The 25,812-nt window shown below is 32.2% G+C and overlaps 3 protein-coding genes across 12 annotated transcripts in view; 2 read left to right on the top strand and 1 right to left on the bottom strand.

Annotated features, from left to right (window-relative positions):
- Positions 1-4,149, top strand: part of LOC109349391 (trimethylguanosine synthase-like) — a 12,413-nt gene extending 8,264 nt beyond the window's left edge. Inside the window, exons 9-11 of one of the 3 annotated variants that reach the window (XM_019590163.1) lie at positions 3,099-3,193; positions 3,288-3,411; positions 3,853-4,149. In XM_019590163.1, the coding sequence (XP_019445708.1) occupies positions 3,099-3,193; positions 3,288-3,411; positions 3,853-3,975 (342 nt within the window). In that variant the 3' untranslated portion in view covers positions 3,976-4,149. The remainder of the gene's footprint in view (positions 1-3,098; positions 3,194-3,287; positions 3,412-3,852) is intronic. The other 2 variants (XM_019590166.1, XM_019590164.1) reach the window with 2 other exon arrangements.
- LOC109349393 overlaps positions 1-17,742 on the bottom strand; it is a 25,495-nt gene extending 7,753 nt beyond the window's left edge. The window contains exons 1-5 of one of the 2 annotated variants that reach the window (XM_019590176.1): positions 17,436-17,742; positions 16,510-16,703; positions 16,355-16,388; positions 14,504-15,117; positions 14,123-14,415 (exon numbers count right to left, since the gene is read on the bottom strand). In XM_019590176.1, the coding sequence (XP_019445721.1) occupies positions 14,137-14,415; positions 14,504-15,117; positions 16,355-16,388; positions 16,510-16,703; positions 17,436-17,742 (1,428 nt within the window). In that variant the 3' untranslated portion in view covers positions 14,123-14,136. Of the gene's footprint in view, positions 1-13,954; positions 14,416-14,503; positions 15,118-16,354; positions 16,389-16,509; positions 16,704-17,435 lie in introns of those variants that run through there. The other variant, XM_019590174.1, reaches the window with a different exon arrangement.
- On the top strand, positions 8,931-13,676 carry LOC109349392. 7 transcript variants are annotated; one of them, XM_019590172.1, is made up of 8 exons: positions 8,931-9,302; positions 9,455-9,584; positions 9,713-9,808; positions 10,317-10,991; positions 11,471-11,834; positions 12,288-12,369; positions 12,661-12,900; positions 13,328-13,676. In XM_019590172.1, the coding sequence occupies exons 1-7, from the start codon at positions 9,072-9,074 to the stop codon at positions 12,865-12,867; spliced, it is 1,785 nt and encodes a 594-aa protein (XP_019445717.1). In that variant the 5' UTR covers positions 8,931-9,071; the 3' UTR covers positions 12,868-12,900; positions 13,328-13,676. The 7 variants fall into 7 exon arrangements, with proteins under 7 accessions (XP_019445717.1, XP_019445713.1, XP_019445715.1 ...); XM_019590168.1 differs by having other exon boundaries at positions 13,311-13,676; XM_019590170.1 differs by having other exon boundaries at positions 13,307-13,676.

Raw genomic sequence — 25,812 nt, 5'->3', positions numbered from 1 at the left:
GATTTATCTGCTGCCACCCCCTGACCTGAAATCACATGACCCAAATATTCCAAACTTTCCTGACCGAAACTGCATTTCTTTTTATTAGCCTTCAATGAGTTGGTCTGCAACACTTGTAGCACCTGTTGCAAGTGAGCCACATGACTAAGCATGTCTTTACTATATATAAGGATGTCGTCAAAGAATACGAGCACAAATTTTCTCAGGAACGACCTTAAAACTTCATTCATAAGAGATTGGAATGTGGAAGGTGCATTAGTAAGGCCGAAAGGCATTACGACAAACTCATAATGTCCCTCATGTGTTCTGAAAGCCGTCTTCTCAATATCTCCCTCATGCATCCTGATTTGATGATAACCAGACTTTAAATCCAGCTTAGTAAAAATGGTTGCTCCTCCTATCTCATCCAAAAGTTCCTCTATGATAGGAATAGGAAATTTATTTGGAATAGTGATCTTATTTAAAGCTCTGTAGTCCACACAAAATCGCCATCCTCCATCTTTCTTTCTGACCAATATGATTGGACTAGAGTAAGGGCTGATACTATGCCTGATGACTCCTGCAACCAACATCTCTTGCACCAATCTTTCTATCTCGGTCTTTTGATAATGAGGGTACTTATAAGGTCTCAAATTAGGAATTTCAGCCCCCTCCTTGAGGTGTATTGCATGGTCTTGTTTTCTCTGAGGGGGTAGGCCTTGAAGATCTACAAATACTTCTGAGAATTCCCAGAGGAGGTTGTCAACTGCTTCTGGAACTTGAAGTGGTTGTTGTGATGAACTGGTTTGCCCTATACATTGCAAAATTAGTCCTTCGCCTTCCTTTTTGAACACTTGCATGAAAGCCCCAAATGTTAATTCTGATTTGGAAAGAGCTGGATCTCCAATGAGTCTATGCACATTCGGTCCTTGCTTTATAGTCAGTTCCAACTTGCCAAAATCAGCCTTAACTTCTCCTAAACTTGCCAACCAATCCTTGCCTAACACCATGTCTACCCCCCACAATTCAAACAAATAATAATCTTGGATGACTTCCATTTGTTGTAGCTTGATCAACAAATTAGGGCATTTACCCATACACCTTACCTTATGTCCATCACCCACCTCCACTGCATATGAAGGTGTGTCCAACACCTCCAACTTCATATTGTTTACTAAATCCGGGGCAATAAAATTGTGAGAAGCTCCACAATCGATCAATATGATTACTGTTCTATCTTTCAACAACCCCTTTATCTTCCAAGACTTAGTTGAGGTTAGTCCAGCCATGGAACAAAGGGATAATTGCAAAGAATGAAAATTTCCCACCAACGGTTCATCATTATTCTCTTCTTCCTCCTCTTCATCTTCCTCCAATATGATCATTCGAAATTGCTTATTTTTACACCTATGCTCTCTAGAATAAGGCTCGTCACAACGGAAACACAGCCCTTTCTCCCTCTTTTCCCTCATTTCAGCCCCGGTTAAGTGTTTGAACTCACCTCCCCTGCTTCGGTTACTGTCGGCAGCCTGCATATGACCTGAATTTGTGGGTCCACTTCCAACCGAAGAAGATTCAACCCTCTTGTCCCAACCAGTTTTAGTTTCTACAGTCACCGATTTACTAGGAAAATTGTTTCTAACAAAATTTGAGGGTCTAGAATAATTGTTAGGAATAATTTTCTTTTGTAAAATTAGGTTCTTTTCCTCAATCATGATAGATTTTTGGATTATCTCCGAGAGTGTATGATGCTCATGCAACTTAACTTCCGCTTTGATCTCTTCCTTAAGGCCATTCAAGAAAATTCCCCTTACGAATTCTTGATCAATTTCCCTCAAGGCTCCCACAAATTTCTCGAATTCTTCCACATACTCTTCCACCGTGCCTAACTATTTCAAAGCCAAGAGTTGCTCGAAGGGATTCTGCACCATAGAAGGTTGAAATCTTCTAACCACCGCCAATTTGAACCCTTCCCATGTAGGATTTGGAGTGCATCGGCTCCACCATTGGTACCAACTAAGAGCCTTTCCCTCGAGTGCCACCAATGTTGCTTGCATCCTTTCTGTCTCCGTCACCTCTTTTAGTAAAAAATACCTGTCAAGCCTTTGAGTCCATCCAAAAGCATCATCTCCCGAGAAAATTGGAATTTCCAACTTTCGCCACTTTTCTCTGTCTCTCGGTTAGTGCAACCAATGCTTCCTCCAAACGCTTTGTCCTGGCCTCATACAGTTCCAGACAAGTCCTCTGTTCTTCCCTTTCCCGTCGCAACTCCTCTCGTTCTTGAATCCAGTCATCCAAATTTATGGCCATGCTTCTCGTCAATACCATGCGCATAAAACGGAATTGCAGCGTGTTCTTAGGGCACCAGATCGGTGCTCTGATACCAATGTTAGAATTGGTATTATTTCAGAATTTGTAAGTAGATAAACAGTATAGAAATTCCCAACAAGGAATCAGATTGATTCTAGGTTGGCAATATTTTATTGAATGCAGAAAGTATTACAAGAAATACAGAAAAGTACTACACTGATTTCCCTCCCAAACCAGTTGAAACCAAAACTGAACTCCCCATGAGTCAGTTATTCCTATTCTTAATGTTTTCCCCCTCAACAAGAGGTGTGTAAACCTCTATTTATTCATTCTAAACTGCTGTCCTAATAACTCCTAATTAGTTATTTTTCTTTCTCCTAGAATACACATGCTTAATAATAGGCTTAGGCACATTAAGGAGTGTACTCCTATCAATAAGCTTCCGACTTTCTAAATAAGCCTGTGATAGAATCTGCAGCAGTATGAAAATATTCCTAAATAAGCTTTAGATAGTATCTTCCCTAACAGCTGTTAAGTGCATCCATATTCCTTATAATTTAAGCTTTTATGATGCTTTGTCAATAATATTGTATCAACTATTAAAACCTCTCTAACTAGTAATCGAGGGCTTACGGATTAAATCCTTGCCCTGCCTGATTAAATGAAAAAGTCCTGCATAAATGTTTGTTGGCCTATGTGTTTTCCATTTGCAAGGGACTTGCTCAATATATTAACCAAAATCTATTTTGGGCTTAATACTTAAAGCTTAAACTTTTGGGATGCTTGATGGCAAAATATTTGTCTTGCAGGCTGATACTGTGTTCTTATCTCCACCTTGGGGGGGACCTGATTATACTAAGGTCAAGACTTACGACATGAAGACAATGCTTAGACCACATGATGGGTGTGTAAATGCTTCTCTTTTTGCTTTGTTTCTCCTCTGAGTTTTAACTTCTAGTTCGATACATAAGTTTTTACTGAATGCGGCTTCTGTGCAGATATACTCTGTTCAATGCTGCAAAGGAGATTGCCTCCAAAGTTGTTATGTTCCTTCCAAGAAATGTCGATTTCAACCAATTGGCAGAGTTAGCTCTGTCTTCCTGTCCACCATGGTCACTAGAGGTAGTTTCATTTTTTACGCTATTTAGTATGCTTTATTTTGGAAGCCTATTCTATAAAGATCCCCTACCGATAAAAGAAACAAAAGGGGGAATAAAGTATGTTCGATTCTTAGAAACAATACTTCTTGGGAGGGACAACCACATATCTCGAAAGAAATTAGTTCTTTACTCATAGGGTGATGGAATACCCTTGGTTATAGCAAAAAAAGAATATTGAGGCAACTTGTGGTTTAATTAATCATTAAAAGTATTGTTTACTCTCATGAATCATTGTTTGGGTGTTTAGGTGGGTAATGTGGTAACCCAGTCTTTGTCTACCATTAACTAAAGTTTAATTAATCATTATTATGTTTTTATGCCACCATTGTATTGTATTCATTAGTTGCTTATAAATATTTGCCCCTAGTAAATTAAACCCCTTTGTTTACAATCATGGTTTCAGGTGGAGAAAGTTTATTTAAATGGAAAATTGAAGGCAATCACTGCATATTTCAGTGATGCAGCAATTGGAGGGCCCTTGCCCTCAGCTAATAAACATATCCGCTTCTGCTATGATGATGAATGAGTTAATGATAATCAAAGAAAGAAGAAACAATTTACCAGAGCTAGCTGAGGCGATTTTGAAGTCAAGCTCAGGAAGCTTTATACTTGGTTTTAATAGTGTTTTTGAGTCACATAGTTACATTGTAAAGCTCAGCATAGTAAAGTTTTTAAAATGTGATCATAGATAATGTGCATGTATCTTAATCTCAACCGTTGATCATCCAATCAATTGTTACTTTAGCATTTATTAACTTATAAAGCGTATACCTGTGCACTTCAGAGGAGTCAGTTCTTTGTCCTTCCCTTCCATAACTAAATTTTCCTTAATTTTCTAAAGTTTTCTTATACTAAATGAATAGTTGAATGTGTCATATATATTAACAGATAGATAGTATATTAAGAAAATGGTAACAAAAATTAATTGGGCAGGTTTGCCATAATAAATGCCTAAACTGTTAGTTTTGAAATCAGAAAAGGAAAACCTGAAAAGGGAAGAAAGGAAATGGGTAGTAATGATTGATATTATTTTCATTATGAAGGAAAAATACATTCAAAAATAACTTAACTCATAAAAATGTGGCTGGTGAGAAAACACAATCTTTCTGGGTCCGTCAAATAGATTTTGTTCATGATGCAATATCTATCAATGAGAAGTGTTTAGATATGAGGACAAACAACGAGGTATTAGTACACCTTTTGGGGTCTATCATAAATGAGGGTCAATTTCCATCTCATTAATCTTTGCAATTTTATATTGTACAATTTTTACTCAACATTTAATAATTCTTGAAATTAATCATCTAATTACCTTTCTCTTGTCTTAATAATTGTCTTGTAGCTTTTTCCTGCCGAGCAAAATAGATGTGATTATTAGTAATTGGTTAGTGGTGGAGCATGTTAAAATAAATAAAAGCCCTCTGTTAGTTAGGTAATGCTTCCAAACTTCTAATTACCTAAAGCTACTTTTATAAAGATTGATGCACAATTTGCGCTCAAAGTCCATTTTATGTATTCATCAACTCACTTTTTACCTATTTAATTAAGATAAAATGTACTATTTTAATACAAAAAGTCTTGAACGAAGTTTGTGAGTGAAGCTTTGCCAGAATAGCATTTAGCAGTCCAAGCCTAGGTGTCTCTTTCAATAGAATCAATATGGCATATATGAACTGCTGAACAAGTCCACGTTGGGAAGTCATGAAAATTGGACTCCATAGAATATGAACATCTTTATATGATTTTGGGGTATGTGACTATCTATCATAATAAGTGTCATTTCTATTAATTGAACGCTTGACCTTTTGGTTGATCCAAGAATTCAGTTGAGTCTTACACTATTAAATCAACACTTTATTGATATATGAGAAATAGTTAATTAAGTCATGGGCTTAATAAATAACAATTTCTAATTACGGCATTTGAATATCACGGAATGGATGCATTAGTTTAGACTTTAGTTGCGCCTTATATTTCCGGCAAAAGAGATTATAAATATTTTAAAAAATGCATGACATTATAAATATGGCAAGCTACATATTATTTGCAGGTAAAATTAAAAATGTCAGAGTCAAGCATCACATGAGTGTTCCTTCCTGCATACAAATATGAAGCACATATTTTATTTATTTAACATGATATGGTCACCACTCGTTCTATGTTGTTTAAATGGAGACAACAACTCTGAAACAAAACTTTTTATTATTATTTTATTTACATTTCTTTGTCCTTTATTACTAGCATGTCAAAAATACCATTTTGGGTGCACGAAATTATGCTCCCAGCCCTGGTCCAGCATTATTATTTTTTATGATCACATTACCAATCATACTTGTTTTATTAGAAAGAAAAATATATGTTTTTTTTTTAATTTAAGCATATGATGAATAATATAATGACTATGTATAAATCTTTTAAATAATAATACATTTATATATATATCACTTCACTTTCTTTTCATTCAATCTTAGATTCAATCCATGCAAACATAACATAGGTGATGATAATTTACTGAGAGGCTTAAACATTTTGCATAATTAATTCACATTACTAACAAGTTATAAAAATATTATAATTAAAGATTTAACAAATAGAAGTTTTGTATTGAAAATTAGCAACTTTAACATTTTTAACATGCTTTTAGTTTATTGAAATTTTGTATTCATTTATTGAATTTTAAACAATATTCTTAAAGCTCTTGCTAGTGTTGTCCAAAAATAAGTTAGTCCAAACTCCCTAAAAGCATAAAAAGAGGAGAGAGAAATTGACTAGCAAGATATTTATATATTATCATTATATTATATATGATTCATGATTAAGAGTGGAAACAGGTTAAGTCAGATTTTGACTTAAACATGCTCAACCTATATAGCATATAGGAGTCTGGCCTGACCTATTAGCTAGTTTTAAAAAAATCAAAGTCTACGTCTGACCTGCTTTAAAGTATAGTTTGACATGTTAGTCTGTTTAAAGTCTACTATACTATATGTTCATGAAATAGGCTACCATGTCTACATTTTAATGGACTTATATGCTTATTTTTAGTTAGGCTCATATAATTCTAATAATTAAATTATATTTTTATATATATTTTTATATTAATATTAAATGTACAATAATATTACTTATATTAAAATAGTATAATTTCACTATTCTTATATAATATAACTAAATATGTTGGTCTGTTAGGCTTAATTGGTCTTTTAGGTAACCTAAAGTCTGACCTTTTAAGTTAAATAAGTTTTTTAGAAAGCATGAGTTTGACCTGTTCGTGAAAAAAATCTGGTCTGACTTAGCCTGTTATAGGTTAGGTGATAGGCACCTGATAGACAGTCTGACCTGTTTCCGCTCTTATTCATAACTAATTATCATTGGTTTTTCATAAAAGGTAATGCAAAATAATAATTGTAAACGATGTATTGACGGTATATAAATCTTTACATTGCATAAATATTAAATTTACTGGATGTTTCTTTATGTAATTAAAATAATGTTTCAAGTGATTATTTGGTCACACTATAATTTGCATTCATAATGTTCAGTAACGCGGTAACCCAAAAAAAGGTACTAGTAATCTTAACCCAAATGGTGGAGTAATAGCGGCTATCAAGTAGGACCTATAGTCTTGTAACTGTAAACTGCACGCCTGACATAATCACCATTATCATGCTATTGCTCCTCTAATGGTGCAATTAAATTAACAAATACTACATTGAAAGTAAAAGACAACCATAACCTTATAATTCATGTTGTTACGAATATAAATAGAGTGTAAAATATATACACTGACAATGTATTAAAATAGTAAAACCATTAAAGAAATCTTATTGATTAATCAAGAAGTATGAAAGAATGATAAATGAGAAAATGGAAAACTTGATGAAAGAAAAAGAAAGAATATAAACTTTATTTCTCATTGATTGAATTAGAAAAAGATACAATGATTTATATATTGAAAATTAGTAAAACTAACAACCAATTATCTAACAACTAACTATCTCATCAACAATGTTTTAACGCAGTGTAAAGATTTATACACATGCACTTCATCATCCATCATTCATTTGCATTACCTTTTTTCAAAAGTCAACACTAATTAAATATCAATGATATATGATACAATGATAGTATATAAAACTTATATACTGTCAGTGCATACATCTTTTTCTCTTATAAATATTGTATCGGTTTCAACTTTTAAACTGATATACATACAAATACAATACATAATAATTATACCATTTATGATAGTTGTTTGTACCATGATTGACCATTAAACCTTTTCAATAATTGAGTTATATATATATATATATCACATATATTTATATTATATTTATTAACTTATTTTAGTATGCATATAACTTAACTAATATGTATTTTAATCAGTACATTACTGACTCAAAAATCGGTATGATATACACTACAATACTAATCACACTCAATACTGTGAGGAGGCTGTTAGATGCACCTTATGGTTATTTCAAAAGTAGTGAAATTCCACGGTCAAAGGTAATTAGGATTATTATCATATTTAGCCTAAAAAAGTAAACAAGCTAAAACCCCACAGCTCGCACTTGATTAACAAAAACAAATAAATCTGATCAAAGTCTGGCTTCAAAGAGCACAGTAAATGTCACTTTGACAATAAATATTGGTCTTTTTGTATAGCGTACGACTATCTCGAGAGACTATACGCCTCAATCTCTATCATGTTCAGTTGTTCACATAAGAAACATAATCTATTCTATTAAGGTCATTAATTTTGAAAGTAGTTGTTTACCTTATACATACCATAGGCATAGCATTTATTATCTGAGTCAAGTGACAGCGACTTTTAAAAAATAATATTAAATCCACATTCCCTAATATTAAATTCACGAACATAATGCCTACATATTCCTATTCGAATGGACACTAAAAGTCTTTATCAATTAAATTAATATTTGTTGATATATTCTTGTTATATATAACCATATTTTCAACATTATATATTTATTGAGAAAAATATATATATTAATAATGTTTGTGTCTAATTCTTGAAGAATGGGGAATGATTGATAGAAAAAGATTTATCCTTCTTATTATAAGATCATAATTGAATCCGCATATGTTTGATAAAAAAAAATAGTAGTCTCATTTGATTTGAAAATAATCAAAAAATAAGAAAGTGTTCGATTGGAACATGAAAACATGACTAAATTGATTTTAGTTACTTTCGGGACGAAGTGAAAAAAGGATGGAGATTCTCGGCAAAGAAAATGACCAATGACTTTGAAAAAATTGTTTAAGGAGATATAAATCTTACACTAACAATACATTTTGATTTAATATGATATAAATCTAACATCATAATTTCGTATAAATTCATGCAAGTAGCCCATTAGATGAGCTTTGCTCTTTTCAATATGTTACTTAGTTATCTTTATAATATACACATTATTGTAAAAATATGTGAAAATAATATATATATTATTGTGACATCCATCTCCTTCCTCATATTAATAGCAACACCCGCCATATGACCCAACTCTTACATATACATATACGACTCTATCCACTCTCATTCTGTCTCTCAATTCAAAATTCAATGATAGCAGCTACTAATAACTTGTTCCGTTAACAATGCCGAAGCTAGAGTTTCAGCAACAACAACAACAACAACGTAGCCACAGTTCTTGGAGACCAACATCTTCAGGTAGAGCTCGCGACCGTGAATCCAGCCCTGACTCCGTTATTCTCACTCTCGAATCCAACCTCAGCCTCTTCTCTTCCGCTTCCGCCAGCGTCGACCGTTGTTCCTTCGCTTCCGATGCTCACGACGACCACGACTCTCTCTCCTCCGAAATCTCCTTGGTAATAATAATGATAATCGTTTTAATTGTTATTACTCAATGTTGGAAATTAAATTATACCAAGTTATGTTTCTGATGTAATGAGAAGATTTAGTGGTTTCTCTACAACGACGCATGTTTAAATGGTTTGAATCGGATCTGTTATTATTTCAGCATTTGGCAGCACCGAACGAGAGGTGGAGCGGTTCAGATCCAGATCCAGGTCAAGAAAAACGACATGCACAACATAACAACAACGATAAGCACCAATCTCGTTTCTGCAGAAAAGGAGAAAAGGAGAACGGTATGTTATAACAACATGCACAGTTCATTCTTTTTTTTTTTGTTGAAAACTAAAAGAAAGTAATATAAATAAATAGAAGAGTTCGCTGTTATTTCGAAATTCACACTATAGTACTAACTGCATTTCAGTTCAAAAGGAAGACAGTGACTGTGACACTGAAGAAGATGGAAATAAAATCTTAGATTCCGATTCCGCCAGAAACTCTTTCTCTCTAGCTCCCAAAGGTACTTTAATTTGAAATTCACATTCCCAAGTTTTAGCTGCAGTCCTTCTTTTTCACAGAAAAATAAAAAGTTAAAACAATAATACTTAGTTACTCGTTTTAGAGAAATATCTTTTTAGTGTCTAAAATTATTATGTTGTATTAACTATTTATTATGTTATTTCATTATATCTTAAGGATAAAAATGTCAAGTCATATTACTTTTTTATTGTTTTTGGTGTACTTGTCTCTCCAATGGACCAATGGAGAGGATCCTAACTCATGTTTTCAAGGACTAGCATGACTAGCCATTACAAATTTAAGTACTAAAATGATAAATAAAGGCTGGCCCAGTCGAGGCTCCCATTTAATGGGTCTGGGGATGATAGATGTATCCAACTTTACCTTCAAAGCGGAGGGGTTGTTTCCTAAAATCAGAAAGTGATATGGTTGTTACTACAAATTCAGTGGGCTGAAATGGTAGTTTAGTATTTAATTTATTTTTAATTTGAGTTTCTTTGGCACTAAAGAATGTCAGGATAGGAGATCAATATCTGAAGCTTTGTTCAGTAAGCACGACCGGCGAAGGCCTGCTTCATTAGATCTGAACAATGCAATTGCCACAGAGTCTTCGCCGCGATTGGGAACTATGAAGAAGAGCTCAGTTTTGCCTCGGATATCTGGTAGTGGCAATTTCCCGAGTCCTGGAATGCCAAATTATCGTCAAGCTGGTTTTGCGATGCATAAAGGTTGGAGCTCGGAGCGAGTTCCTTCACATACCAATGCTGCTCGCAAACAAGCTGGCACGGCATTGTTGCCTCTAAGCAATGGAAGAACATTGCCATCTAAATGGGAAGATGCTGAGAGATGGATTCTCAGTCCTGTTTCAGGAGATGGCACTGGAAGGACCTCGCTTCCGCAACCACAGAGGAAGCCAAAGGCGAAGAGTGGTCCACTTGGCCCCCCAGGTGTTGCTTATTATTCATTGTTTTCACCGGCAGGGGCAATGTTTGAAGGTGGGAATGCAGGGAATTTTATGGCAACTTCTCCGTTTTCTGCTGGTGCTATCACAGCTGATGGATTGACAATCGGTTCTGGTGGCCAAGGTGGAGTGGTTCCCATGAGAATAGATCCTTTCATGGCCCGCTCAGTTAGTGTCCATGGGTGTTCTGTGATCCAGAGTCAGTTATCGATGCCTGCCCAAGGTTTCTATATAAAGCCTTGTCCTAACTACTAAACTTATTTCCTTCTGATTTTGATGAAATTACAAATATGAATTTGACATATACATCAATGAACTTTTTATATAAAATGTACCCCTGTATGCATATACTTGAGCTTGGGAGATCACATGTTTTAAAGTGGAATCAAAAGGATTAAATGAATTTTACTTTCTCTACTTTCAATCTTCTCAAGCATGTCATTCTGTATTGATTGTTGTTGCAAGGTGGTTTGGATGGAATAATTGGATTTTACTTTCTCTACTTTCAATCTTCTCAAGCATGTCATTCTGTATTGATTGTTGTTGCAAGGTGGTTTGGATGGAATAATTGGTTTCTTTATATGCTAATGACATGTTTATACTTTGTAGTTGACAATTTTATGCTTAATTATTTTGTTACAAGTACACATTAGGATCGTATGTGTTTGATATAGCAATCTTGATGTTGGCTCTAACTTACAGAGGAGAAGTTCGATTGTTTCAAAGATGCGGGCACCAATGTATCTCCTGCTGTTTCAATGAGAGACATGGCAACCCAGATGAGCCCAGAGGGCATCTCATGCTCCTTTCCCAATAGGAGGCCCTCTTTTGCTGCCTCCACTCCACCTCCCCTGCCTGTCACAGAATTTCAGAGTGCCCCTTTCTCAAAACTGGATATCAGAGACATGCAGGTAGATGAACGCGTAACCATGACAAGGTGGTCCAAGAAACACAGGGCTCTTTTCTCTGGCAGACACTCAGAAAATGTTGACAGCTTGAAAAGGAAAGAAACAAGCACTCAGTCTTCATCTTGGGACAACTCTGAAAGGTCAAAGACTATTTCAAAGTATGTATCCTATTGTATACTATCAATTTTATTCAAATTATCTGGCAAAGATCGGAATATGATTCAGGATAACTGTAAACTAAAACTAATGGGTCATAGAATGAATTTTCTATTAAGTGAAGTTTTCCCTTTGAAGTGGACCTTTTTCTAGTTTGCCCTTATCCCAACGCTGAATTCATGGTGATGGATTTTCTGATGTTGCTATGTTACTGCCCTTAAAATGATTCAACTAAAATGCAAATGTGCAGGTGTTGTGAACAATCTCCCTTTATCACCTTCTAAATATTACAAATCCCATCCTTATCCAATTCAAACTAGAAAGCTGAAACACTTCTAACTTCTAAGCATTGAGATCTGAAAATTTTATATTCGATAAAAATCTAATCATTGACTAACAAATCTCTACTCCAACTGTACATTGTTTCTAAAATGCCTGCAATTTTATTTGTCTAGGGCTAACAGGGAGGAAGCCAAAATCACTGCATGGGAGAACTTGCAAAAGGCAAAAGCTGAGGCAGGAATACGGAAACTAGAGGTTAATTCCTGGTGTTTTCTTTCTTAGGAGAATTCCAATATGAAATTCCTCTTAAAATTTACTGTAAGAGAAAAATAACTACTTCAAGTGACTTTATGTATAATAAATATATTGGCTTAGATAATCATCCAAATTGTCATTGCTCCTTCATGGAAAATGTTTATATTACCAAGGGTCAGTTTGGTATGGGTGTAAAAAGAGGTGAAAGATTCATGAAAGAAGGAGAAGAATTTAAGAGGAAGGACAGAAACAATTGGATCATGATGTCTGCATTTTTTCTTTCTATTTCAGATGAAGTTGGAAAAGAAACGAGCATCCTCTATGGATAAGATTATGAAAAGGTTGAGATCAACTCAGAAAAAAGCTCATTACATGCGAAGTTCAGTTTTAGCCAACCAGGCCCATCAAGTTTCCAGAACAGACCGCAAGTCAATATCATTCCGTAAAACCAGCCGGATGAGTTCTTCGAGTGGTTGTTTCACCTGTCATGTCTTTTAAGCTTCTCCATCATTCTTCTCTGTTCAAGTAAAGGTGTGTAATTTTCTACGAAAGACTTTTCCTAGTTCAAAAATTACTTGTTTGCAAGTCTATGATTAATTTGGTTTTGAAAATCTTTTAGGCAAATACGCTGTTCAATACCGATTGTGTACATAATTTGAATTCTGAAAAGAGGTATTTGTGGAATATATCATATAACCTAAGTTTTCTGATAAATGAAAAGGTGTCATATGCTAGTTATGCAGAAAACATTTCTGGGTGTATTAATTTGACTGATTTTAAAGTAGATGCATACTTGCTTTGCTTCCTTCTCCTGTCTGCAAGACCTAGCTCCCTTTGACTTTAGATAGCCTCAAATTTTTATTTATTAATTTATTTACCTACTTTGGAAATTTGCACTTGTTGCATCCTTGTTCATTCTTGTGCATTTTGATGAAAGACAGATTTATTTCATCCCTAGCGAGGTTTCAGAATTCAAAAGGATTTAAAGTGCAACATGTTAATGAATGAAAGATGTACAAAAGAGAATGACTTAATATATGGTCACTAAATCGGTGTCATAGTGGTCTTGAAATGCATAAAATATCAGCACCTCCTCTGAAGGTGTGCGACAAAATCTAAAAAGTAAAAACCCAATTGTGCCTCACCCTCAGGAGTTTTGGTTCAATACTTCAATGATAAATAATATATACATCTACGTATTCCAAACTTAGAAATAAGCTTCCTTTTGTATTTTACTTCTTTCAGGACAGTTTGCTGTTCAATGTAATTTATCATCTATATCAATCAAATATCAATGGTTTATGTAATTTAGTCTCCTAAATTTCATGCATGCCTCAAGTTCGAATTTTCATCTATCAATGGTCACTATCTCTTGCTAACTTAGCCTCACCTATGCAAATTTCAGTTTTGATAAATGCAACTTAATATTTTATTTGCACTGACTTGCTGTCTTACTCGTACACGAGAAGGATCAATTGTCCCAGGGAAATGAGTGTATGTCTTTGCCCATTAGTGTGTCTTGGGATAACTTTGGAATAGATTCTCTCATAATATTTATTTTGATCAAGTGATGAAGTAAACGGAGTTAGATAAGCCACAAGGATTTTATAATAGATTCATTAAAAAAAACGAAATTTTATTTGTGTCTCTTTCCTTGACTAACTTGATTACTTGCGAGAGAGAAAAAAGACAAGATAAATTATTCTCATGCATTGCTATCTAAATTATTCTCAGGCAAAACAATTTTAGTTTATGCGAGCACTGGCATTAGTCAGCTTTGGAATCTTGTGGACTTTGAAGCTCTAGAAATTTGGTTAGGGATCCCAGTCGAGTAACATTTATGTAATCTGTAGGAAGATGAGCTGGTAGTCCAGGAATTATCAATCCAAAAACCCTAAACATAACCATGAACCAAGTCTCTTTATAATCTTTACCTATAACTAGTGGGATAAGGAAACCTCTAATAATCTCCCAAATCGCGTTTAAGATCTTGGGTATGACCCAGAACAAAGAGAAGTAATTCTTATTTGGCTCCTCCTCTAGAACCTGGATTTCAATACATAAACAGCAATTTAGTTGGAGAACATATCTGCTATAGAATTAGAGCAAAACATTAAATATTAACATTTCATACCTGCCCTTGGTACAAGCTGTTAAAGTAGATGGAATCACCGAAGTGCTTAAAGAAGAGGGTTTTGTCATCATAGGGCACTCTAGGAACCATGTCATTACAATAAACATACCTCATGTACCTCACATCATATTTTCTCAACTTGTCCTTCATGTATTCCCCAAACTTTTCGTCCCCTACCCTTGGCTGCCCAAAAGTATAAACCCCTTCTAACTTCTCCAAAAGCCATGTCTCTTCATGCAGTATTAACACAGATGCAAATAGAATAGCCAAAGCTCCTCCTAAGCTATGCCCTGTCACTATGAATTTTGCACCCTTATTTGCATTTAACATTGCTTTAAGCTTCTCCCTGATTGTATAGTAAGCATAACGATTCTGGGTACCATTTTGCTCTATCTCTTTGGGCCACCCTTTGTTCTTCTGAAGGCCCAAAGCACACATGAACCCATGATGGATCTTTCCTACGTTGGGTTGCTCATACCAGGAGATGTCAATATTTGTTCTCCATTGGTCCGCATCAAAGGGCTGTGTACCTCTAAATGCAACCACAATCAAGTTTGGTTTTGAATTCTTATCTTGCACTATGATAGCTTTTGTGGACGGTAACTTCTGGTTATCTGCCAAATCCATTGAAGGAAAGGATAAGAACTCTTGTAACCAGTGCATTTATACCACCAGATGGGACAAATCAAATCAAAGCATCTATGTTTTGAGCTTAATATACTAAAATGTGAAATCTGTACCCAACAAAATGTGACATGCGTATTGACATTATATATGTATATGCATATATAATAAAGTAAGACACGTGTGAGGCTATTTGTAATCAAGCAATGTGATAATTTAACTATTATTTCATTTAAGAAGTGTTTTAATACTTCCCGGGTATCTTAAGTAATTGGTGTTAGTCAAAATAAGAAAAACACAGTACCATGAATTACGGGTTGCTTTACTACATGGAGAATCATCTAAAGCTGTTACGATTACTTTTGTAACATAAACATAATTTTAAGGACGAAAAAAATATTAATTTATCCATCTTGATTGTTATTTTATCATATATCGCCAAATATATTGCAATGAGATAAATCTCTTGATGTCGAGCAACTTGCAACTTGTTGCTACCATAAAAAGGTTCTACCAAATACAAATAGTTATTTTGCTCAAGTTTGAATTTTGATTCTCCTTCGGGATGGTGACTCGTTTGTTAGTGCATCTAATACTTATTGATCCATCTTTCTAACCCTTTATAATGATTAAGTTCAAAGATGAATAATTATAGTAAACTTAAATTAATATTATCACCATTCTTCCTTCAAGTCAAAGGTTAGGTACGAACCATGATGTGAATAATTGACGGTGGGCGAATTCCTTGAGACAATGTTGTATGGCCGAACTTTCCTATTTGATTAATTATGTGCCAAAATCATTCTGAATAATTGTTAAGAGTTTTTATCTTATCATTAATATGCGTTGTCTCAGTTTAATGATGAATACATATAATATTAGCCTTAGTATCACTATAATAATCAGCTGACCAAAAACAAATCTAATTAATTATTTCTTTATATCTCATGTGATTACCCTATATAATAGAGGAATCCACTTATCAAGTTGTAGTAATTTAATTATGCGATGCATGTGCTGCCTGTTTCATATGTTTCATGCTAATCTGGTAATCTTCCTTAAATTTCTCAGAAACCAACTTAGCGAACAATATTTTAGTGACGGTACTAGATATATAGATAGATAGATCTTGTATTATAGCCAATATGGATGACACACATGATTAAGAATAATATATAAGTCGCACTTTCTAAGCAAATTTTAAAATCGATACTTCCTACCACTTACCGTTCCAGAAGCTGTATAGTCCCAAGAAATCCATCTGAAATCACAACAAAATGGATGATAAAAATTACCGATATAATTTACTAAATTGAAAAGATATGGGCATACACAAAATTAAAGGACACATATTGAAACATATTCAGACTTATACGACTTACATGCCAATGGTTTTTGACTGAGTTACTAACGAATGTTTCATTCTCGTACGAAAATTTGGAAGCCATCATAGAAAGCAATGCTTTGTACTTTGCGTCACCCTTTCTAATGCTTTTGTCTAAATCTAATCGTGTATCAAGATTCCCCACCACCGATATGAATGTCCCTGATGATTTCTCTGGTGTTATCATCTTTCCTGAACCAAATCATAGTTTACACTTCACATTTTGTATACATAGAAAGATGGGTTTGGGTTAATCTACATAAATCTAAAATTCTAAATCGTTACTAATTTATGGAAAAATGATATATGGTGTAACAAATTGGTCAGAAAAATTATCGTATTAAGAAAGTACGATGTATTTCTTTTTATTCACATAAAAAGTGACATATATCCATTTTAGAAGAATTTTTATCCTAATTTACTAGAAGGGTTTACAATTTGTCTTAATTTATTAAAGCTCATTTTTATGATTTATATCATAGTTTAATTATTTTAAGTGCAAGCCACATGAGTCTAGTCTATAATAATACTTTGAAAAGGTCGTGAAAATATAAAATCCAAAATTAAGCTAGCTTTGTAAATCTAATGTGTTTAATAGTTTACTTCTTGGTTAATATTCTTCCTGATTTTATTTAAATATTGTAAATAAAAGTAAGCAACATTATCCTTACACCAAGCTAACCATCTAATTATTTAAATATTGTATTTTGACAAAAATATATTTAAAAAATGATCTTATTTTTATTTCTTACCAACTTTTTATCTTTCATATAAAGAACATTATCAACAAGTTGTCCAATGTAAACAAAACATAATTCATCTTAGAAATGGAAAATGGCCAACAATGATAATAGTATGAAGAAAATTAAGAAGAAAAAGAAAATGATAATGATTGTGACAAAAGAAATGATCCAATATATGAACCTTTTAGATTGTTGATGAATAGCCTTATTAACCCTCCATTGCTTGAAAGACGATTAAGCCACAACTCCAACATGTCCCCCATTTGTTTCATGAACTTTCTTGATCTAAATAGGATATTCTGCACTACAACAGAGATGAAGAGGAGCCATCTTTCTCTAAATTCATTTGCTTCCTTTTTTTGTGGGCACTCAATGAATTTTCTGTTGTTTAAGACAGGAGAAAAAAGAAGGTGCCATAGATCCATAAAACTAGCCTCTTCTGGCTTGAGCAATAGGTAATCACCACCACATGGTTCTTCGGAAGCCATGGCTTGAAGGAATGGCTTCTCAAATGGAATTATAAGTAAGATGATGTATAGGTTTGAGTTATTGTGTCAATGTCTGAGATGATAGCTTTCAAGTATAGGAAATGGAATCCACATTTATAATATCCATAAGGTTGACAGTGTTTACTTTGATTATCATCTATCAACTATTGCCAGGTCATATTCTAGGAAAGAAACATAAATCGGTAGGTGATAGATTCAAGGAAAAAGTGTTATCAGTGAAAAATGTATCATTTTTTTTTGTTGAGTTAATGATAATTAAATATAAATGATATAATAAGATTATATAAAGTTCATGTATTGAATTTTTTCTTAATAAATAAGCTTTATATGTTATTGATGATTTCATTCATAGATAATTTTTAAGTAACTTTTGTAAGCATTATTGAGCCTTTCAATTGATGCTCTCCTTCAATACTTTGATTGGAGGGTGACACTTGCATTTTAAAAAAAAGTAATGATTTTAATTTTAATTTTTTAAAAATAATTTTTTAAATTATCAAACTTATTATGAAATTCAAATTTTAGTAATGGACTCTCCCGGTATATATAACTCTCCTAAACTCTACTAATAATGATAAAAAAATAAGTCTGCTCAATGCAGTTACAAAATACTGAAATAGGTATTTGAAAAAGAAAAGTGACATGAGTAAAATTAGTATGAGAATATCAATAGGCAATTAGGCATCCTTCTTATAGAGTAACACTCTGAAACAAGTGTATCGTTTAGGGAAAAAAACATGTTACTATTTGTTTATTAAAATAATTGAAAAATTAATTATAATTATTATAGAGATAAATATTCAAATAATATTGTTATCTAAAAGACAAATTAAGAAGAAACGTTTTAACTCATGATATACACTACATCCATTTTTAAATCAGCGACTTTTAAGATTTTCTATTAGGACTTTATAGGTGTTTTTGGATTTCTCTTTTCCCTTCTGAAATATTGTTCCAACTCTTCCTATGGGTCATCAATTCACATTTTACTCAGTTTAAAAAGCAATGAAATAAGTAGTGATAGATGAAGTCTAGTAGAAATTGTTCCGCAACTCTTTGTATGGAATGAATGTATTCACATTTTGCTTAGTTTAAACGTGTAATAGAATTTGTACCGAAAGTCTTTTTATGGAATGAATGTATACATATATAATGTGAATTTTATTTAGGTGTTTTCCCTTTAAATGACCCTTAATTGTTGCCATTGGTTGATGGTTATAAATGATACTTTGTCGTTGTCCTTTCTATTGGGTCTGCTATGACTTAACTTACAATTAAAATCAATCCAAAAGACTAATTTACTACGTGTGTGTCAAAGTTTTAAGGTTTAAGTATCACATTGAGTTTGTTATATTACTTAATTTGGGACTGACTCGATGGTAGATAACTTAATCCAACATATAGATAACTCTTTCCTTGACACAACTCTTAATCAAAGAACCAATTCTTAAGAGTTATACACGTGATAGTTCAATTCAAAAAATTAGTCTCTTAAGTTGAAAAGTTTCATAACTTAAGTATCACATTATATTTATTTTGCTACTCAATATGAGACTCGTAAATCAATATATAATATTTCATAAAGGAATATATGTTACTACTTACTACAGCACTCCTCCATTTAATGGTTCTTTTCTCCATAATTAAGACACTTCACACTAGGCTTTGGATTGATTTTTTTGTATTACAGGTCCTTTAGTTTTCAAGTTTTCCAATAATTTTACGAGTAACATGAAATTGGAGACAAAATAATCCTGAACAAATTATTAACCAAAATAATATAGTCTAGTAGATGTATTTTTTACCTGGTAATAATTGAAGGATAATTTAGGATTGTGTATTGGTAACGGTTGTAATTATTACTCTATTTAAGAAATAAAAAATTATTAATCCTGAACGCTAAATATAAAAAAAATTGATGTATTAAATACACTATTTTCGTATACACCGTTTCTTCATTAATTTTTAGAACATGATCTTAAGATGCTCATTAATATTCTCACTTGGAGCATAAATATGTTTTAATATTTATGCATTTTCTTGATTGATTGAAGTGATCATTGTAATATATTATCATCGTTGATCTATAATTAAAATTAGGGTCTATCATGTTTAAAAGATAATCCAAATACAAATAGGAACGGTATCCACTTATTATAAAAATAAATTTAAAAAATTTACTTCATATATTAGTCCTATGTTTAGGGAAAATCATTTGTTCGAATTAGCAAATAAATTTGAATTATTAAATTTCTCTAAAATAAATAACTAAGACGTGAAATATGTTTTTTAATTTTTTTTTACAATAAGTATATCCCCTCTAATAAAAATATCCTTAGTCACTTATCAACATTCCCATATATAAAACATTCCTTCATTTAGTAGATCTCTCACATTTTTCTCCAAAATTAAGAGACTGAGTTTTGGGTTGCTTTGTTTATTACAGCTTTTTATGCTTTTTATCCTTCTACGGTAGTTTCCAAAAAATGAGACATTCACATGTCACACATCTTACCTAATTTCAGACGAGTACATGAAGTTACGCGTCTATCATGTTACTTTTCCCTCTCAAACAGCATCCAAAACCCTTAAGATTTATTAAATCCAAGCAGAGGGGACATAATAATATTATATCATTCTAATTTTAAAAACTCAATTTCAGACTTCCCATATCTTTTATTAGAATAGTATCAAATCACCAAACCAATTCAATTTTAACACATTAATTTACATCATAACTATGTTTTAAGTCTCAATTTTATTTCAATAATATTATTTAACTACTAGTTATAAAAATCAATTTAATTTTTTTAACTAAAAAAAGTTTATATATAGAGGTGTAGCTTATTTATATATATATATATATATATATATATATTGTACTCATATAAAAAATCTGAGAATAATAAATCTCAATCATATAACCTGAATAATTAAGATTAAAAGAGAGATAATGGCTACATGATTACTTAAAATAATGTATATTTATCTTTTAATATAGGCCATAATAAATAAAAAAATTCAATAGAGGAGTAGCTTTTATATATATATATATATATATATATATTTTTGTTTATTTATTGTCCTCATATAAAAAATCCTAGAATAACAAATCTCAATCCTATAACCAGAATAATTAAGATTATAAGAGAAATAATGGGCACATGACTCTTAGAATAATGTATATTTATCTTTTAATTTAGACTATTCAAACAACTCATATTTATTGTTTACATTTCTCATAATAATATGAATTATTTTCACTTTAGATAATTCACATATGAGAATGATTAGTGAGAAAAAATTTCGTATGAAAACTGTCAGAACAATAAATATAAGTCGAACAACTAAAATATGGATGATTTAAATTTTAAAATTAGTTAATAATCTCATTTCTCATAAGAATAATTGTTTTCACTTTAGTTATTTCCTATATCTATATGAGAAAGTGATGTTTGTACTAATAATGTAAGAGTTTTGTATAAATTCAGTACTTATTTACTATTCATTTTCAATTATTATTGACTTTTAAATAAAATTAATGCAAATAGATGATAGATGATGCACTAATTGTATATAAATCTTTACAATGTCATTACATAGATATTACATTCAATTATATTCTTATAAAAAATGTAGATTTCATTATTCCTTTAATTAGGACAAAAATATATGAGGGTGACAATTATTTTTTTAGTGCAAATATCTATGTAATGTTAGTATAAATATTGTATAATCTATCATTCATTTGAGCAATTATTAATAATTAAATATGAATATAATAATATAATAATAGTATATAAAACTCGTCAGTATTTCTTTTAAAATTATTATTAGTGTGAACATTAAACTTTGCCCTACTTCTTTTTATAATATTAAATTATAAAATTTTGGAATAAAAAATAAAAAAGTTGAAAAAACATCCTGATAACTTTTAACTTTTGGAACATTCTTAAATGAATTTTGTAATTGCCGTTTTTTATAATATTTTTAAGCATCATTTAGACAATTTTTGAGTTACCTATACTTTTATTTTTATCTATTACCTATATAATAAAAAAAACTTCATCATGACATTTGTCAATCTCTCAAACCCTCATGACATGTGTCAACCTCTCATCAAACCCTCATCACGGGTAACTTGCTAGTTAACTTAAAAAAATAATAGATAAAATATTTGGTTGAAAACATATCACAAAAATATTAAAAAATCAATAATTCAATTTCCAGCAATAACACTTTATCACATAATTTAGGATATAATCTTAATAATACGAGTTAGAATATTCTCTATTAATGGAGAGGCAAATGAGTACTTTTACAATTACATATAAGAGTAAAATTATTATATCCTTATATCTTAAGGGTTAAAATGTCAAATCATATTATATTTTTATCTTGCTTTGGGTGTATTTGCCTCTCCATTTGAACCAAAACCTTAAGGCATTAGTTTCATGTGTCATTCATTCTTATAAACTCTTTCACTCCTCTCCGCATATCCAACGTGGGACTTCACACTTGCATAAACTCAACAATCTCCCCTCAAGTGTGGTACCACATACTTTCTGGTCCGCTCCCCTTGAGTCCACCATGCCCCAGCCGAACCATCGACCTGATACCACTTGTTGGACCAGATTGCGACCGGGGAGCCTCCAACCACCAGACCACCAGGGAGTTCTATTGTAACCTTAAGGTTTTAGTTTCATGGACTTTCCTTCTTGTAAACTCTTTCAGTCCTCCTCACATATCCAATGTGAGATTTCACATTTGAATAAACCCAATAAATACAAATGACATGTGGTGGAATTGAAAAGGGAAAGTGTAGAGAAAAAAGGAAGATAGGTGAAATTTTTTTAAAGAAAAGGGAAGAAAAACTTAGAAGAGGGAAAGAAGTGTGCTCTATTACCGGTGTCTGCGCAACCTAGATTGGTCAGTTCAGTACAGCAGGAATTACCGTGCGTCAACAGATTTTTTTGACGCAGCAGCTCCACGACGAGCACGTGTCGCTCTTTTGACGAAGCTAAGCTGCCATTTGACCGGTTATTACTGTCCCGAAACTTCCTCAGAAGTGCACGAAATAAAATAAAAACATACTCACTGTCTCACACGAATTGTCACACACTACTTTATAATTAAACATTTTCTTCCTATAGTTATGTAATCTGATTTTTCTATTTCACATTGGTTAAGTAGAAACAAAATGAAGTATTCGCGGACACAAATATGTTATTTTGCTTTTATTAAATTTCTAATCAAATATATCAATGATATATTTAATTGATGCAACTACCGGAAGTATAATTCTATTACGAGTGTACAACGTGGAAATATTTTTTTTAGTCATAATTGATTACCGAATTCAAACTCAAATTTAATGATGTTTTCAAATTTTGTGCATAAAATAATTTTCTCTATCTTTTAACGGCAAAAGAACATTTGACGAGTCTAAATTTTTGGGAGAAATTGAATTCAGCCTCTATCTAAATGACATGGCATACCGGAACAATTAGGAAATATAAAGGAGTGTTCTAGTTTAAATAGTTTGGGTACATAAAAGAAAATGGGTTCTACAAGTTTTAAATTAAAAAACTCAACATAAGACTTTGTATTAAATTTGAAGAATAATATGTTTTTATAAACAAATATTAATACTTTTATGGTGGATGAGAATTGAACTATCAACCTTATTATCACTCCACTTCCTAAATATCTTTTTTATTGGAAAAATATTAGTATGTTCATATTTTAGTATATTAGTATATATTTTTATTTTTTTATAGGCAAATACTAATATATTGAGAAAAATGTCCCTGTACTGTTAGGTGAGGTTTTAGTATAAATTAAAAAACTTTCACACAAGTCATACACAGTGAGCCTGAGCATGAGGTCAATGGATATACAAATTTCTTGCAGCTTAGTGCTTTAAGGAATTGATAATGTTAATTAAGATTCAGATTTCAAGCATTATCTTTTTATAGGCTAAAATTTCAAACATTTACTTGCAAAGGTGCCTCTAATTGTACATTATTGTATATTTGTACGTTACCCAGTACCCACTCATCCTCGTATCTACAACTCAATTATAATATTTAATTTAATAAACTACCAAGTCAATAGTTGCTTAAAATAAGAGAAGATAGATGATGTGGTGTTTCTCATTCCGTGTCATTTGCCACCTTCGTGGAAAGCTCGAACCACTCTAAATAGAAAATTAAATAATAAGATGAAGTTATGTGTATGAGTCTAGTTGCCCCTTACAGTAATATTATTTTTTGGATGTTGAAATTTAAACAGAGTACACATTTTAAATTCCATATTATATACTTGACATTTTTTTACATAGACGTGGACAAGGTTAAAAGTATATTTTTTAACAATGCTGCACGTCAAGTCGTCAATAAGGGTATGAACGTGTTAAAAACACTGTCTAAACAAGGTTAGTTTAAAGGTAGTAATTTGGGTTCAAATCTAAACCCCTTCTTACCAATATAAATTTATGCCAATCAGGTTCAATATTTTGGGATACATACTGGGATTCAATATTATGGTGTCGTTAGGAAGAAAATGAAGAGAAAAAAAGGAAGCTTCTAACCTAAAATGACATAATTTTAGAACAATCCACATCAAAGGAGCACCCAAGAGTTTGATACCCAAAAATACTTGATACATGTATATCACCATTTTGTGGGATTAGGTTTGTTCTCTAGTAGGCTTGGGCTTCAACTCAAATAGAGAGATCTTGGCCCATATAACTTAAAGATGGGTCTTGGTCCTTAGCTATCAGGCTATCTGGCCATTGGAGGGGAAGTAGGCTTTCCGCCTCGATTATTGGATTAACTTGTCTTGGGGGACAATTCACCATACAAGTTCAACTAATTAGTACTCCAATCCTTTATTGCATGTAATCTTTCTTCTTCTTTAAAACCTTGCTATTTTATCCATTTTCCTCCCAAAATAGAGTCTATGTAAGACTGTGATTGCAACTAAAAGGATGATGAATTGGTTGATTAGAAATTTTGACCACTTTTTCTGCAAAATGAAGAATTAAAATATAGTGAATAATATTGCAGAAAATAAAAAAGAATAAATCAAAGAGATAAGGGAGAGGAGAATACACAGATGTTTTATACTGGTTCACCTTCTTGTCCACCGAAGGCTACATTCAGTACTCTTGGAGCACAAGAGATTTTCCACTAAATATTATGAGTTGTAATTATAATATCTCACCCCGATATCTCTATGTACCTTACATACTCACTAATACTTATACCCTTGGAAAACACCTTTCCAAGTAACTATATATCCTTTTTATTCACACCTTTGTGAAAGAAAGTAATTACAATGAATGAAGAAGCACAATGATGGCTTGGATTGCCTTTACAAGTATGAAATATAATGACACTTGCAATCCAATCAACTCTTTTGTATACTTAGTAATAATGCTCTTTAAGTTTACAAAACTTTGAAACACTCTACTTCAAGCAACTCAGAAAAATAACTTTGAAAGTTTGAGTTCAAGTTGCTAGAAGTGCAGAAAACTATTTCAGAAAAGTGTAGGAAAGTTGTGAGAAAAAATGTGAAAGAGTTGTTAAATGATTGTAAGTTCTAAGGCCTTTAAATAGGCTTTCCAATCAGTCATTGTGTCTTTATGAAAGAGCAGGAGTTGTTTGGAATGAAGACATTTCGTTTGGGATGAAAACCCTTGAGTTTCAAATATGAGAAACTGATGTAACAACTCTCAGTAACCGATTATAGCAAGTGGGTAATCAGTTACCCAAAAACAACGTTTTGAAAAATTACATTGAGTAATCGGTTACTCACTTGAGTAATCGGTTACTCAAACTTTCTGTACAACAGTGAATTAAAATTCACTTAGAGTAATCGGTTACTCAAATCTGATTCTTATTCATGTAACTTGTAACCTGTTACTCAAAAATTTTAGTAACCTGTTACACCGTATTTTGAAAATTGTTTTCATTTAAAACTTGAAGTGTTTCAATTTCTTTTAAAATATTTTGAGCATTACTACTTTGGTATATTAAAGAGTAT

The sequence above is a fragment of the Lupinus angustifolius genome, chromosome LG06 (assembly GCF_001865875.1).
Source record: "Lupinus angustifolius cultivar Tanjil chromosome LG06, LupAngTanjil_v1.0, whole genome shotgun sequence".
In the NCBI taxonomy this organism is placed as follows: domain Eukaryota; kingdom Viridiplantae; phylum Streptophyta; class Magnoliopsida; order Fabales; family Fabaceae; genus Lupinus; species Lupinus angustifolius.
The sequence above is the reverse complement of the archived record's forward strand: the minus strand, read 5'-3'. Positions and strand labels throughout refer to the sequence as shown.